The sequence below is a fragment of the Phaenicophaeus curvirostris genome, unplaced genomic scaffold (assembly GCF_032191515.1).
Source record: "Phaenicophaeus curvirostris isolate KB17595 unplaced genomic scaffold, BPBGC_Pcur_1.0 scaffold_69, whole genome shotgun sequence".
In the NCBI taxonomy this organism is placed as follows: domain Eukaryota; kingdom Metazoa; phylum Chordata; class Aves; order Cuculiformes; family Cuculidae; genus Phaenicophaeus; species Phaenicophaeus curvirostris.
Window position 1 is genome coordinate 132,430 of NW_027206691.1, and position 14,521 is coordinate 146,950.

Below are 14,521 nucleotides of genomic sequence, written 5' to 3' on the forward strand. Positions count from 1 at the left end.
AAGGCCAGCTGGTCGTTTGCACCAGCCCATTGCAGACCTAGCAAGAGACGAGCAGCATCACACGGCACTGTTGGCACCCGGCGAGCACCGACTGGATCCATGGAGCGCAGCCCTTCCGCTGCTTCGGGCAACTGGGCTCAAAACCAGCCCCCCCATCCCAAAGCTGGCCAGAAAATGCTTGGTTTGGGTATTTTTTGGGCAGTAAAATCCAGAGCCTGGGCATCTCTGGCGCAGAGAGACCTGCATGATGATGAAGTACCAGAAGACGTGGACATTCCAGAAGTAGCTGAGGCCGAAGACAGCGGTGAAGAGCCCGCTCAGCACCATCCCCTCCGACGGGTGGTACCGCAGCGGGAGGCGCTCCCCGAAAATGCCGCTGCGGAGAGAGGGAAGAGTGCCGACAGGGGCCGTCACGGGCGATGCTGCCGATGGGCGGCACCACACCACGTCAGTGCCCGAATCCCAGGGGGATCCCAGCACCTAGCTGCTTTCCCATTAGCACGACCTGAGGGAAACCAGTTTGGGACTGCAAACTGGTGTGCAGAGGAGAAGGGGTGCAAAGGCCTTGGGTACCTGATAAACATCCCAATGGCATAGGCCACCCGGAAGGCATTATCCAGCGCCCCAAAAAGCTCATTGTCCCCATCTGCAAAAGAAATACCAGGGCCACATCAGCCAGGCTGCCATCCTGTTTCCCTCGCTGTGGCCACTGGCTGGTCCTCATCCCCCATCCCCAAAACTCTTCTCCCCGGGGAGGGGCAGCTCTTGGGCCGTGGCCAGGCGCCAGCGGCTTTGGCACCCGGTCCCGATTTCACCACTCGCTGCTGCCCTTTGGCCCGGGGACACAGGGCACATTAATTACCTCCGGGTGCCTAATGAGCAGCCGGCCCCCTGCCAAAACCTCTGGCCGTGACCCGGCTCGGGGTGACGGGGGCGCTCAGCCTTACCGAAGGGTGCCCAGCTGCTATCAACATGTAGAAGACATTATTCCAGCCGGTGGGGGAGATGAGCCCTGCAAGCAGTGGCCATGGGAGCGGCGATGACCAGCATCACACAGCATGTGGTGGCTCTGCCGCCGGTGTAGTCAGAGACGAGGCCGGCAAAGATCCCACCTGCAAGAAGGAGTCACAGGGAGCAATTTCCATCAAAGCCAGGGTTGTCCCCAAGCCATCCCCGATGCACCCCAACCACCCAGGCACAAACCTAAAATGCCCCCTACGTCAAAATGAGTCGACAAGTACCCAGCTTCCTTGGCCCCAAAATGAGCTGCAAGGGAGAGAAGAGGGGTGAGAAGATGCTGTCCTTGCCACGCTTGCTCCTGCCTCACCCTCCCCAAGAGCTCACCGACATTCACGATGTAGAGGGGCAGCCAGTAGAGGAAGGTGTAGCTCACCACCTTGGCGAAGAGCAGGCAAAGGGAGAACTCCACCACACCCTGCGAGGACAGGAGGAGACATCAGAGGAGCTTCTTTCTCCCACTGTTGATGGGGTGAGCTGCCCTGGCTTTGCTCTTCCCTCCGTCCCCATCACAACACAAGCAGCATCCCATGACTCACAGGTATCCGGAGCGCCCCGAGGAAGCTGATGGCTTCAGGCTCCTCGGCTGGTTCCTTGGGGCTGTTGGAGTGATCCCCGCTGCTTTGGCCTGAGACTTTCAGTGGCCCCTCGTGGGAGGTGACTGCTTCAGGGTCCTTCTCTTTGGAGAGAAAAACCTCTGGCCGTGACCCGGCTCGGGGTGACGGGGGCGCTCAGCCTTACCGAAGGGTGCCCAGCTGCACCACGAGCTGCTGTTGGAGTCATTGTGGGGGTTCGGACCCAAGGCTGAGCAGTTGGGGTGCAGCTGGCTCTGCGGGGAGAGAGAATGGGTGAATCTCAAGACCCCCCCATCCCCATGTCTCCTCTCCCCGTGCCTCGGGTGAGGTGGGAGCGAACCTTGACGATGCTGATGGGTTTTCGGGAGAGGTGGTAGCTGGTGGTAGCTAGTTTTCTCCGGCCCCTTTTCGGTGTGAAGCGTTATTGCTATCGGTTGAGCGCTCTTCCGAGCTCGGGTTAATCCCCCAACTCCACCCACCATAGGGGCGTCTTCCAATTTCCAACGTGGGGGCCAACTCGTCTCGGGAATAACTGTAACGTCCGCTCCGGTATCGATCAAAAAGGGGACACTAATGGTGGTGCCATTTAGGGTATTATAAAGGGAACAAGTCCCCCACACCACTGGTGGGTTATCACACTTCACTGCCAGGGCCACCCTGGGGTCTCGCCCCCAGAGGGTGGTCCTTGCTGTCCCTGAGATAAGGGCAGGTTCGACTGGACCGCTGGTTGAGCCATAAAGTTGGTTGCTTCTCGGGGGGGGCTGCAGGTTCGGGGACGCTTCGCCCCATTCGGGGTTGGCAAGTTGGGCCGCCTGGTGTCCCAAGTGGGAGAGAGCCGTGCGCGGCCCAGGTGCCCTCTCCCCGCCCCGTTTCCCTGAGTTTTAGAGCTGCATTCCCTGTCAAAATGCCCTTTATCCGCAATTGCTTCAACAATCGCTTGTACGTCCTTAGGGTTTATTGGCGAGTGGACCCTCTGTCCCCTCCGTCACCCGGACCGGGAACGCCAGCGTGGCCCATGGGGCCCAATCGGCACATGCCATCTTTATTTTTCTCCAATCCGTGAGAGGGATTTGTCCCCCTCTCGGCTTTTCTTTAATTCGAGTGGGGATGTGTCGGCTTTTAACTCTATGCACCCCCACCTCCTCCTCTGAGCTCGAGCCGGTTGTGACCCCCCCGCCCCGACTAGTGTCCGAGCCGGACCTCGCCTGACCGGCCACTGCCGGGCCCCGAGCTCTTTTTGTCGGGCCCCGGCCCCGCCCACCTCCCTTGCGGAGGGGCCGCTCCCTCCCCCCGGCCCGCCCCGCCTGCTGCTCGGAGCAGACGGACGCTCTGACTGGCTCCCCGCCCCTCGCGCGCACCACCCTTCTCTCTCACGTTCTCCTCCCCCTCACGCTCGCACGCGCCATTCAATTCCAGCGCCTCCTCCCTGTTCCCGCCGGGAACATTCCCGCCCCGCCTTTCCCTTTCCCGCTCGGCGCCATCTTGGGCCGCAGGAGGTGGCGTCTCTCCGAGATTTCCTCGGGCTCCGCTTTTCCAGCGGCGCCCCGGCCTCCTCGGCCAACCCCCCGCAGAAGGATTCCGCTCGTTTCTGTCGCCGCCGCCGCCGGCGATGAGTGACCCTAAGATGTTGCCAACGGAGGTGTGCGAGTTCCAGATGCCCATGATGAAACAGGGACCAGGACCAGGGTGCAATACGCCGGAGAATCGCTCACTTTCCCTTCCCGAACCAATTCTTGACGCACGCCACGACGGAAGGCCAGCTGGTCGTTTGCACCAGCCCATTGCAGACCTAGCAAGAGACGAGCAGCATCACACGGCACTGTTGGCACCCGGCGAGCACCGACTGGATCCATGGAGCGCAGCCCTTCCGCTGCTTCGGGCAACTGGGCTCAAAACCAGCCCCCCCATCCCAAAGCTGGCCAGAAAATGCTTGGTTTGGGTATTTTTTGGGCAGTAAAATCCAGAGCCTGGGCATCTCTGGCACAGAGAGACCTGCATGATGATGAAGTACCGAAGGACGTGGACATTCCAGAAGTAGCTGAGGCCGAAGACAGCGGTGAAGAGCCCGCTCAGCACCATCCCCTCCGACGGGTGGTACCGCAGCGGGAGGCGCTCCCCGAAAATGCCGCTGCGGAGAGAGGGAAGAGTGCCGACAGGGGCCGTCACGGGCGATGCTGCCGATGGGCGGCACCACACCACGTCAGTGCCCGAATCCCAGGGGGATCCCAGCACCTAGCTGCTTTCCCATTAGCACGACCTGAGGGAAACCAGTTTGGGACTGCAAACTGGTGTGCAGAGGAGAAGGGGTGCAAAGGCCTTGGGTACCTGATAAACATCCCAATGGCATAGGCCACCTGGAAGGCATTATCCAGCGCCCCAAAAAGCTCATTGTAGTTGTCCCCATCTGCAAAAGAAATACCAGGGCCACATCAGCCAGGCTGCCATCCTGTTTCCCTCGCTGTGGCCACTGGCTGGTCCTCATCCCCCATCCCCAAAACTCTTCTCCCCGGGGAGGGGCAGCTCTTGGGCCGTGGCCAGGCGCCAGCGGCTTTGGCACCCGGTCCCGATTTCACCACTCGCTGCTGCCCTTTGGCCCGGGGACACAGGGCACATTAATTACCTCCGGGTGCCTAATGAGCAGCCGGCCCCCTGCCAAAACCTCTGGCCGTGACCCGGCTCGGGGTGACGGGGGCGCTCAGCCTTACCGAAGGGTGCCCAGCTGCTATCAACATGTAGAAGACATTATTCCAGCCGGTGGGGGAGATGAGCCCTGCAAGCAGTGGCCATGGGAGCGGCGATGACCAGCATCACACAGCATGTGGTGGCTCTGCCGCCGGTGTAGTCAGAGACGAGGCCGGCAAAGATCCCACCTGCAAGAAGGAGTCACAGGGAGCAATTTCCATCAAAGCCAGGGTTGTCCCCAAGCCATCCCCGATGCACCCCAACCACCCAGGCACAAACCTAAAATGCCCCCTACGTCAAAATGAGTCGACAAGTACCCAGCTTCCTTGGCCCCAAAATGAGCTGCAAGGGAGAGAAGAGGGGTGAGAAGATGCTGTCCTTGCCACGCTTGCTCCTGCCTCACCCTCCCCAAGAGCTCACCGACATTCACGATGTAGAGGGGCAGCCAGTAGAGGAAGGTGTAGCTCACCACCTTGGCGAAGAGCAGGCAAAGGGAGAACTCCACCACACCCTGCGAGGACAGGAGGAGACATCAGAGGAGCTTCTTTCTCCCACTGTTGATGGGGTGAGCTGCCCTGGCTTTGCTCTTCCCTCCGTCCCCATCACAACACAAGCAGCATCCCATGACTCACAGGTATCCGGAGCGCCCCGAGGAAGCTGATGGCTTCAGGCTCCTCGGCTGGTTCCTTGGGGCTGTTGGAGTGATCCCCGCTGCTTTGGCCTGAGACTTTCAGTGGCCCCTCGTGGGAGGTGACTGCTTCAGGGTCCTTCTCTTTGGAGAGAAAAACCTCTGGCCGTGACCCGGCTCGGGGTGACGGGGGCGCTCAGCCTTACCGAAGGGTGCCCAGCTGCACCACAAGCTGCTGTTGGAGTCATTGTGGGGGTTCGGACCCAAGGCTGAGCAGTTGGGGTGCAGCTGGCTCTGCGGGGAGAGAGAATGGGTGAATCTCAAGACCCCCCCATCCCCACGTCTCCTCTCCCCATGCCTGGGGTGAGGTGGGAGCGAACCTTGACGATGCTGATGGGTTTTCGGGAGAGGTGGTAGCTGGTGTAGCAGAGGAAGGTCAGCACGAGCGTCAGGCCCCGATACCTGCGGGATGGAGAGACCAGAGGGGTCAGGGTTGAGGGATGGGGATGGGTGGCAAAGCCCAGCCCAGTGGGGATGTCTCAGCTCCAGCCTTGAATTATTCATGCTTTTCATTCCCAGATCTAAAATCCATGCTTTTTGGAGAAAATTATCCAGTGAGGGGGATGAGAGGCAATGCTCCCATTAATCTCAGCCAGGATGAATCTGCTCGGGGTACGGATGCAGATTTAGGGTGCACACAGGGCCCCATCACTGTTTAACCTGCAGGGTCTTAGAAACACATTGGAAAAAAACACATAGAATCGTGGAATGATTTGGGTTGGAAGGGACCTCAAACCCATCCAGTTCCACCCCTGCCATGGGCAGGGACACCTCCCACTGGATCAGGGGCTCCAAGCCCCATCCAACCTGACCTTGAACCAGGGATGGGAAAGCCACAACTTCTTCTGGACAACCTGGGCCAGGGCCTCCCCACCCTCAGCGTGAAGAATTTCTTCCTAATGTCTAATCTAAATCTTCCCCCTTCCAATTTAAAGCCATTCCCCCTCATCCTATCATTCCAGATCTCTGTGAAAAGCCCCTCCCCAGTTTTCCTGGAGGCCCTTTCAGCACTGGAAGCTGCTCTAAGGTCTCCCCAGAGCCTTCTCTTCTCCAGGCTGAACAACCCCAACTCTCAGCCTGTCCTCACGGCAGAGAAGCTCCAGCTCTTGGATCATCTCCGTGGCCTCCTCTGGGCCTGTTCCAACAGTTCCATCTCCTTCTTATGTTGAGGATTCCAGAACTGGACACAGCACCAGGGTCATTCTTGCTTGTTTCCCTGACAAGATCCCCCTGACACCGAAGGGGACTCTGGTGCCGATCAGGGAGCCGAACCCTCTCAGCCGAGCCGGGAGGGAGGTGCCCAGTGCGGCCAGAGGCCCAGGATGCGGTGTAAGGGCTGTTGGGTTTCTGTGGGGGCACCGAGTGGTGTTTCCACCTCCTCAAGCTGCCATCCCGGCAAACCACAGGGTGAGCAAGCGCTTTCCCAGCGTCACGGGTGGAAACAGGGCACGAGCCGGTGGCTGATTCATCACGTCTGGTGTTAACCAAAAATAGCGTTGGGGGGAGGTATGGCCTGAGCAACATCCAGTTCCTCCACCTTGTCCTCTTTGCTTGAATAAAATGCAGGAAAATAGCGGGGAAACGGGGCCTGGGCTTGGGGCTGCTGCTCCCAGCAAAGCTGAGGGATAAAGCCTGGAGAATCCCAAATAGGATCCAGCACCTTCCAGAGCGGGATGAGCATCCCCGAGGGATTTAGGGCACTCCTGTGTTTAGGGAAGGGTTTGCAGAGGGTTTTACGGCAGCGCAAAGGATGTGAGCGGCCGGGGCAGCTGTGGCTCTGGGCGATGTCACGGGGTTGCTCCACGTTTAGAAAAAAAAAAAATAAAAGAAGGAAAAAAAAAGTTTTAGCCTGTCCTGCTCTTAACCGCAGCTTCACTTCACAGCACTGCAGGGATTCAAGGTACCCAGTGCAGTGCCCGGCGACTGCGCCAAAGCCAAAGAATTCCTGGTTCCCAGTCCAGAGGGAGAAGAACCTCCCTGGACCTGCTGGTCACACCGTTTCTGATCCAAGCCAAGATGCCATTGGCCTTCTTGGCCACCTGGGCCACTGCTGGCTCGTGTTCAGTCCCTGTCAACCAACACCCCCAGGTCCCTCTCCTCCAGGCAGTTTCCAGCCAGACCTCCTAGTCTGGAGCTGCTCAGGGTTGTTGTGCCCCAAGTGCAGGACCCGGCATTTGGCCTTGTTAAACCTCATCCCATTGGTCTCAGCCCACGGATCCAGCCTGTTCAGATCCTTTTGGAGCCTCCCGACCCTCCAGCAGATCCAGCTTCCACCCAGCTTAGTGTTGTCCGCAAACTTTATGCAGAGACGCTGAGTGCATCGACAAAGCTCAGCCGTGAAGCCCCCAGCGTGCCCGTCTCACAGCAGCACAAAGCTCGGCCACGTCCCGCCGTGTTTGCATTAACCAAATTGGCCCAGTTTTGTCCCTAAATAGCAAAACTCCTTGGATTTGGGGGGTTGAAGCCTGTCTCGAGCAGAGATGCTCCTGGCAGCAGGGTGGACAGGAGCTAGCAGCGATGGCAACGAGCAACGCGGGGTTCGTAAAACACAGACCAGTCTGACACGGGGGGCAGGAGGGTGGGGAATTGCCATTCCATGGGGAGCACCTTCCAGGAGCAGGACAGGGACACTGGCACGAGGGGCTGGTGAGCTCCGTGCTGCCGGGAGACATGGGATCAGGTTCAGGAACGGGATCGGCATTAGGACTGACACCAGGATCAGGACCAGAACCTGGATGGGGATTGGGCCCAGGATGGGATGGGGAGTGGGACCAGGATGGGGACTGGGACTGGACAGACATAGGGATGGGGATGGGGATAGGAACAGGGACCAGGAGCGGGATGGGGACTGGGAGGGAGATAGGGATTGGGACTGGGATAGGAATCAGGACCGGGATAAGGATTGGGATCAGGACCAGAACAGGGATTGGGATGGGGATCAGGATGGAGATCGGGACAGGACTGAGATCTTGATGAAGACCTGGATGGGGACCGGGATAGGGACTGCGATGGGGTCCAGGATGGTGATGGGGCTGGGGCTTGGGCTGGGGCTGGAGATGGGACCCAGGATGGGGCTGGGGTCCAGGATAGGGATGGGGATGTGGTCCGGGATGGGGATGGGGGGATGCGGATGCGGGATGGGGTCCGGGATGGGGTCCGGGATGGGGTCCAGGCTGGCGCTGGGGCTGGGGCTGAGGTCCGGCTCCGCTCCGCGCGCCGCCCGTGTCCCCAATGGGGAGCGCCGGGCAGGCGCAGGGCGGCGCTGATTGGCTGCGGGAGGGCGAAGCCGTGGCCGGGGCAGCGGAGAGCGGCGCTGATTGGCTGCGGCGGGCGGGGCGGTTGCTAGGGGGAGCGGCGGGCGGCGCTGATTGGCTGCGGCGGGCGGGGCGGTTGCTAGGGGGAGCGGCGGGCGGCGCTGATTGGCTGCGGCGGGCGGGGCGGAAGCGGCGGGCGGCATGGCGGGCGGCGCGGCGGGGCCGGCGCTGGGCCCGGGGGTGCTGGCGCTGCAGCTGCTGTGGGCGCTGGCGCTGCTGCTGGCGCTGTCGCTGTTCCGGGCGGCCGGGCGGGCGCGGTGAGCGGGGCGCGGTGAGCGGGGCGGGGGCCGGAGCCGGGGCCGCCCCGAGCCCGCCCCGAGCCCCGTGCCGCCCGCCCGCCCGCAGGTCGGTGGCGGCGGGGGCGGCGCTGGGGGCCTCGGCGGTGACGGCCGCGCTGCTGCTCTGGCCCCGTGGGCAGGAGGGGCCCGTGCCGAGCGGAGCTCGGGAGGTGAGAGCGGGGCTGGGGCTGCCCTGGAACGGGGGGGACAGCAGAGCCCGGGGAAGGGACACCTCCCGCTGGGTCAGGGGCTCCGAGCCCCATCCAGCCCGGCCTTGGGACACCCTAAGGGATGGGGCAGCCACAGCTTCCCTGGGCAACCTGGGCCAGGGCCTCCCCACCCGCACAGCAAAACATCTGAGGTTTAACAAGGCCCCGTGCCAGGTAGTTTTGATAATTTTCCTCCTAACTTGGCAGCTTTTCACTTCCCTCAGCTCTTTTTTCTGCTTTAAAGGCCAGTAACAGCAGATCATCTCTTCCATAGGTCACTACAGCACCCAAGCACAGATCCTGCTTTGTTTTTATCCAGCCCCTTGCCCGCACTGTCAGGCGCAGGATCTCCCCCAGTTGTGGGTCGTATTGGGCTGGCTGTGCACCCGCTGCCTGTGCTGCCATCCTGAGCTTTCCCGGAGCTCATGAAGTTTTGTGGCGTTTTAGGTGCTGTTTCCTCTGTTCTATTATTAATGCACATTAATTATTGCTCTTCTCGGTCCTGATCTGTGTAAATCCCTACTAAAGAGACTTGAAAGTTTTTCCTTTTCCCTGCTTTCATGGGATCTCCTCATGCAAAGGTTGGGAGCAAGATGAAGGGTGCCTGAGCACGTGTTTGTGCCTGGGAGGCCAACAGAAATTGAAAGGTTTTTTTTTTTTTTGGCTCTTCAATTGGAGTGGACCTGCCCTGCCTATCAATAATACATGACCTGGGCTTTCTGCACCAAAAGTCTGCTAATTGGCTAATTAAAAAGCAAAACGTGCAGCAGGAGCCAACGCGTCGGTCGCAAGAGAGTCTTTCTGCAGCAACACCAAGGCTGAGCGTGCGCTAATGTGACTGAGACAGCTGAGCTGGGGGTGGGTGAGGCTCTGGGGCAGCCTCAGGAGCGAAGAGGGTGATTTCATAACCAGCCACCTCCTGGCTGCCTTCTCATTGTGTCTCACGTTGCTACTGTATCTTCTTTTTTTTTTTAATCTTTTGTGTTTTTTTTCTCCCATTTCCCTTCTAAAAGGGGTGAACTGCGCAGTTCCGTGTAGTGCTGGGAGATTTGTGGCTGGGGAGAGCTGCTGCAGGTTTTTACTCTTCTTCCCTGTGTTGCTTCTTCCCTGTGATTCTTCTTCCAGTCATTTGTCACACACCCCGCTTCCCACAGAAAGCACCTGCATCAGGAGTGAAAAGTGATGGGGGAAAACTGGGGAACCCTAAAGATTTTCCTCCTGGGGTAGGTGATTCTCTTTTCCAGGACGTGGCGTGCTCCCTCTAGGCTCCCAGAGCAGACTGAGACTTAGTGCTCTGCACCTTCCTCACATGGGGAGAAGGAGGAGGAGCAGGCACTGAGCTCTTCTCTCTGGACCCGAGGGAATGGCAAGAAGATGCCAGGGGAGGGTTAGATTGGACATTAGGAAAAGGTTCTTTCCCCAGAGGCTGGTGGAGCACTGGAACAGCTCCCAGGGAAACAGTCTCAAGCCTGACAATAGTCCAGAAGCGTTTTGCCACTGCCCTCAGCCCCACGGTGTGAATCGTGGGGTTGTCCTGTGCAGTGACAGGAGTTGGACTCAATCAACTTTGTGAGTCCCTTCCACCTCAGGACATTCCATGATTCTATGAGGTTGTAATGTGTGTTGTGGTCTTTATTTTTTTTCCCACTCTCTGCAGATCGTGGACACTTTCTTGATTGGCCGCTTCGTTCTCCTGGCCGTGATGAGCCTGGTCTTTCTTGGGTCCCTGTTCCTGCTCCTCATTTACTACCTCATGGAGCCAGTCTATGCCAAACCGCTGCACAGCAGGTAGCAGCAGCTGGAGGCAGCAAGCCCTGGGAAGAGGAAATCCCAATTTCACGGTAATAAACCAGGAAGGGAGGCCAGGAAACTCTTCTGGAGGTGAACACGTTGTTTTTTTCTGAGCTCAGAAAGAGCCAGCAAAGTGGCAAAGTGTGTTGCTAGCACCCAGCACTGCGTCTTTCTTCTTCAGAAGCAGAGTTTGGACTGAGCATGAGCGCCTTCTTCTCCAGAGACTCTGCAGACTGCAAAGGTGCTTTTAACCTCTCTCTTTTCTCTTTTACAGGAAAGTTGAAATCTGTGCACTTTGCAGTAGGTTTGATTCAGTGAACTGAACTGAGCTGAGATGGTTTGTTATTACCTACGCGAGATGTCTTGTTATCGTTCCTTTTCCACCTTTGTTTAATAAAACTCTCTGAGAAACTCCTAACTCAGTCTTTTTTCTCCCAGAATGTCACCTTTCAGTGACCATGTCTCTGTGTGGGGCTGTGGATTGCTGGGGACAGTCCCTTTGGCCGTTTCTCCTCTGTTGTCTCTGTAATTGGCCCTGTTCAGGCTTCCTGCAGTATTCCCAGGAACAAGCTGAGTGTTCCGGCTTCATGTGATGGGGGAATTGAAACAGGGAATTATTCCCTGTTACTTGCAGCTGGAGGGTCAAAGGGAGGTATTTCCAGGCTGTCTGGAAACCTGAGGCTTTGGAGTGGGGACAGAACAATATGCAAAATAATGCCAAAATGGGCAAATTAAAATTCCCCCCTCCATAAGGACCCAGGGGAAAGCCAGGTCCTGCCTCACTGCACTAAACAATCCTGCCAGCCCACAAAAAAAACCCTCTTGCCCCTCAGGGACTGTGCTGATAGCTGGGTCTCCTGTGTGTTTCAGGAGCCCAAGGTGTTATCCTGGAGCAGGGAGCCAAAGGATCTTGGTTGCTGCTGCCCTAAAATAGAAAACTATTGCTCATGCTAGCGCTGAAGGCAGTAGTTGACTCCAATACCTTTCTGCTCGAGGGGGGTGAAATGTTTTTCATGTTGTTCAGCAGCAGCAATGGAGTCAAATCTCACTTTCCCCCTGCTTTGCCCTGCCTGAGCCATCCCTTAATAGCCACGGTTTATTTTCTTGCATGAACTCTCAAGGCTTTTAACTTGCTTGCAGGAAGAAAGCATTTCGCTGTCCCAGGGTGTCGTGCAACAGTTTCAGAGCAGGGAAGGAGCCTTCACCATCCACACTGCGCCAACAAGTGGTTCCCCAGGTGCCCGTGGTAGCTGGGTGAGGTCAGTTGTACTACAGCTTGTGTTTCTCAGCTCCGGAGGGATGAAGCGGCTCGGCCTTTCACGGTTGAGCAGGCAGCAGCTATTGCTGTGAGGTTGAAGCCAAGCGTGAGACGGTGCGGCATCCCTGAGCTGCGTTTGGGGCCAATACAGCTAAAAAGCCAAGGGCAAGGCACTCCACTCTCACAGAGTTTTATTTCTTCCCATTTTAGAGATTATTTTGCTTTTTTTTCATTTTGAACTGAAGTAAACAAAAGAACCAGTCCTGTCCTGCTGGCTGTCAGTGACAAAATATTGCTGTCGGAACATGAAAAATGAATAAGGCAGAGCTAGTGGGCTCGGAGATGACACTTGCCCTGCAGAAAATGCCCCAGCACTCAGGAGCACCTGGCTCAGTCAGCCAAAACCATGTAAGTACATCTCAAACAAAAGCAGAGGAGAGATGTCTCTGCTTTTTTGAGCTCCATAAACTCTCAATCCTTTCCTATCCCAAAGCCTATGTCCAAGGGAGTCAAACTATCGTGTTAAGGAACATGCTGAGCATTTATGCAACACAAGCGCATCAGGTCTCCTGGTGATTTTGAAGTTATGCCTGAAACAAAATTCATATTTAATTCATCATCTTAATAACACTGATGAACACGAGGCAGGTCTTGCAGCTTGCTCCAGCTCTGCCGTGCCTCTATTCTGTGTTTGTGTGGATTCAGAGAGCCTCGGTGAGGCTACGACACCAAACCATGCTGGCCAGAGACAGCGGCGTTTTGCCAGGCTTCGAGTCCCACAAATGGAGAAACCATGGCAAAAGCAGCTGGGGCACTAAAGAAAACAGCCCTAAAAGTAGAGGTGTGAATCTTCTTCTAGTTTCACGCTGTAAATTAACCCACGATATTTGCTTTTTCCATCCCCTTAACCTGTTTGTGACTAAAATCACTCACAAGGCTGATCGTGCTGCGGGGGAATACGGGAAGAGTGAAATGCTGTGCTGCAGAAGGACGTGGGAGCTCTGGCAAGAGGAGGCTGTTTCGACACTTCACCCAAAATCCTATTGATGGGGGAAAGAGCCCCATGTGCTCTCGCCCCCCAAGGACATTTCCAGCTCCATCTTCATCCTTCACCATCCTCGGCAGTGCCTGGATGAACGCAGCAGCCTGGCTCTCTCTGTGTATTTATTTATTCTGGGCCATTCTGCTCCTCCCCATGCAGGGGCTTTCCAGACAGTTCCTGTTTATTTTTGGGAAAGGAAAGACCACGTCAAGGAATTGGTATGAGCTGGAGCTGCTCTCCAACCAGCCCCAAACGGTGATGTTTTTGCTGCCGCCCCCCACCCAACCTTTCAGCTCCTTTGCTTACACATCCGCCTCCGTCTATGTTGCCTTCGGAGGGCGTTGCCTTCGGAGGCGTGGCGACCTGGTTCAGGAACAGCACGGTGACCAGACCCAGGTCACTCGGTCCATGAGCTCACAGACACCAATGTGGTGGATGGCAAATGGCGTTTATTGATATGTAACACAGCCTTATATAGCCTGGGCGTACGACGTCACTTCCGTCCGCTTACATCATGAACTAATACGCAATTGGCTCTCCGGAGCGGGTCCTACCTCTCCGTACATCGTGAGATCTTCCGACCGCCGGGCCTTAGCTACCCCCATTTCCCCCTCCCTATGCTTAACGAAATAGCCAAAAAATTATAAAATATAAAAATCTTAGCAAATATAAAATCTTAACAATATATAATCTTACCAAATTTAAATAAATTAACAAATATAAAAATCTTAACAAGTCTCAAATATAACATCAAAAGTCTAAATTTAAAATATAAAGTCTAAAATGTGTAAACAACAGTTTCATAGTAACAAACACTTGGCACACTTGGGCCAATGGTAACTTAAATGTAACTGGGTGTAGCGCTAACCCAATACCTTCTTAAAGCAGCTGCTGGTGTTCTACAAACATAATGTTAACCTTCGCTGGCCAGCTCTTAACAAATGACGCAAGCTTACTCAATATACAGGGTCTAAAGACCAATACCAATATGATTATTACAATCAGCCCTAAAATCAAAATTACACAAACAGATAGCAGCCCCTTCCCATAGAGGCTACGTCGCCGTTGTTTGGATTCTGCCGGTGCGGAACTCCCAGGCGCGGACAGGATGCTTGTCGACTTGTCCCCTCCTGCCACCAGGGCATACGGGTTACAAGGGCATCTGATAATCTGATCCTGTGGACAGAAACTCGCAGTTTTCGTTAGCTTTATCGTGTAAGTCCGGTTTAATAGACTTAAGCGGGCACCACTTAATTTTACCATCTTTCTTGATAGCAGCATACCCTCGCCCTGTCAGGACTAGCCTCCACCCTTGTTCCCATTCTCCCAGCTCATTTCTAATTGTGACCAACGGGCCTTCCTCTAACGCTCGGGTGGCCCAATGTTTTTGGGTGGGGCTATTCACCTCTTCCCCCCGGGGGAACTGATTTAGTGCTAGCAGAGCAGTCGCTAGCAGGCGTGCTTGGTCTCCCAGGGGAACGGCATTAACAAAACCTTCCGGTTTTGCTAATACCTCTAATTTAGATTTCAGCGTTTGATTTGCTCGTTCGACTATGGCTTGTCCTGTGCTATTATACGGGATGCCGTGTATTAAGGTGATACCCCACTTCCAAGCAAATGCCTGGACTGATTTGGAGACAAAGTTCGGACCATTGTCCGTTTTGATC

General features: G+C 56.3%; 2 protein-coding genes and 1 pseudogene across 2 annotated transcripts; 1 reads left to right on the forward strand and 2 right to left on the reverse strand.

Annotated features, from left to right (window-relative positions):
* Positions 1–984: 984 nt before the first annotated feature.
* LOC138734200 (glucose-6-phosphate exchanger SLC37A2-like) lies at positions 985–8,419 on the reverse strand (annotated as a pseudogene).
* Positions 4,335–5,056, reverse strand: LOC138734274 (glucose-6-phosphate exchanger SLC37A2-like; the record flags this gene model as incomplete). Its single annotated transcript, XM_069881878.1, has 4 exons — positions 4,335–4,462; positions 4,554–4,616; positions 4,695–4,785; positions 4,907–5,056. Coding segments are annotated over 4 exons (432 nt in total), but the record flags the coding sequence as incomplete, so codon positions are not given.
* LOC138734270 (transmembrane protein 218-like) lies at positions 8,417–10,793 on the forward strand. The gene is made up of 3 exons (XM_069881876.1): positions 8,417–8,533; positions 8,622–8,724; positions 10,421–10,793. Exons 1-3 carry the CDS (start codon positions 8,418–8,420, stop codon positions 10,553–10,555), a joined length of 354 nt encoding a protein of 117 aa, XP_069737977.1. The 5' UTR covers position 8,417; the 3' UTR covers positions 10,556–10,793.
* The last annotated feature ends 3,728 nt before the right edge of the window (positions 10,794–14,521 follow it).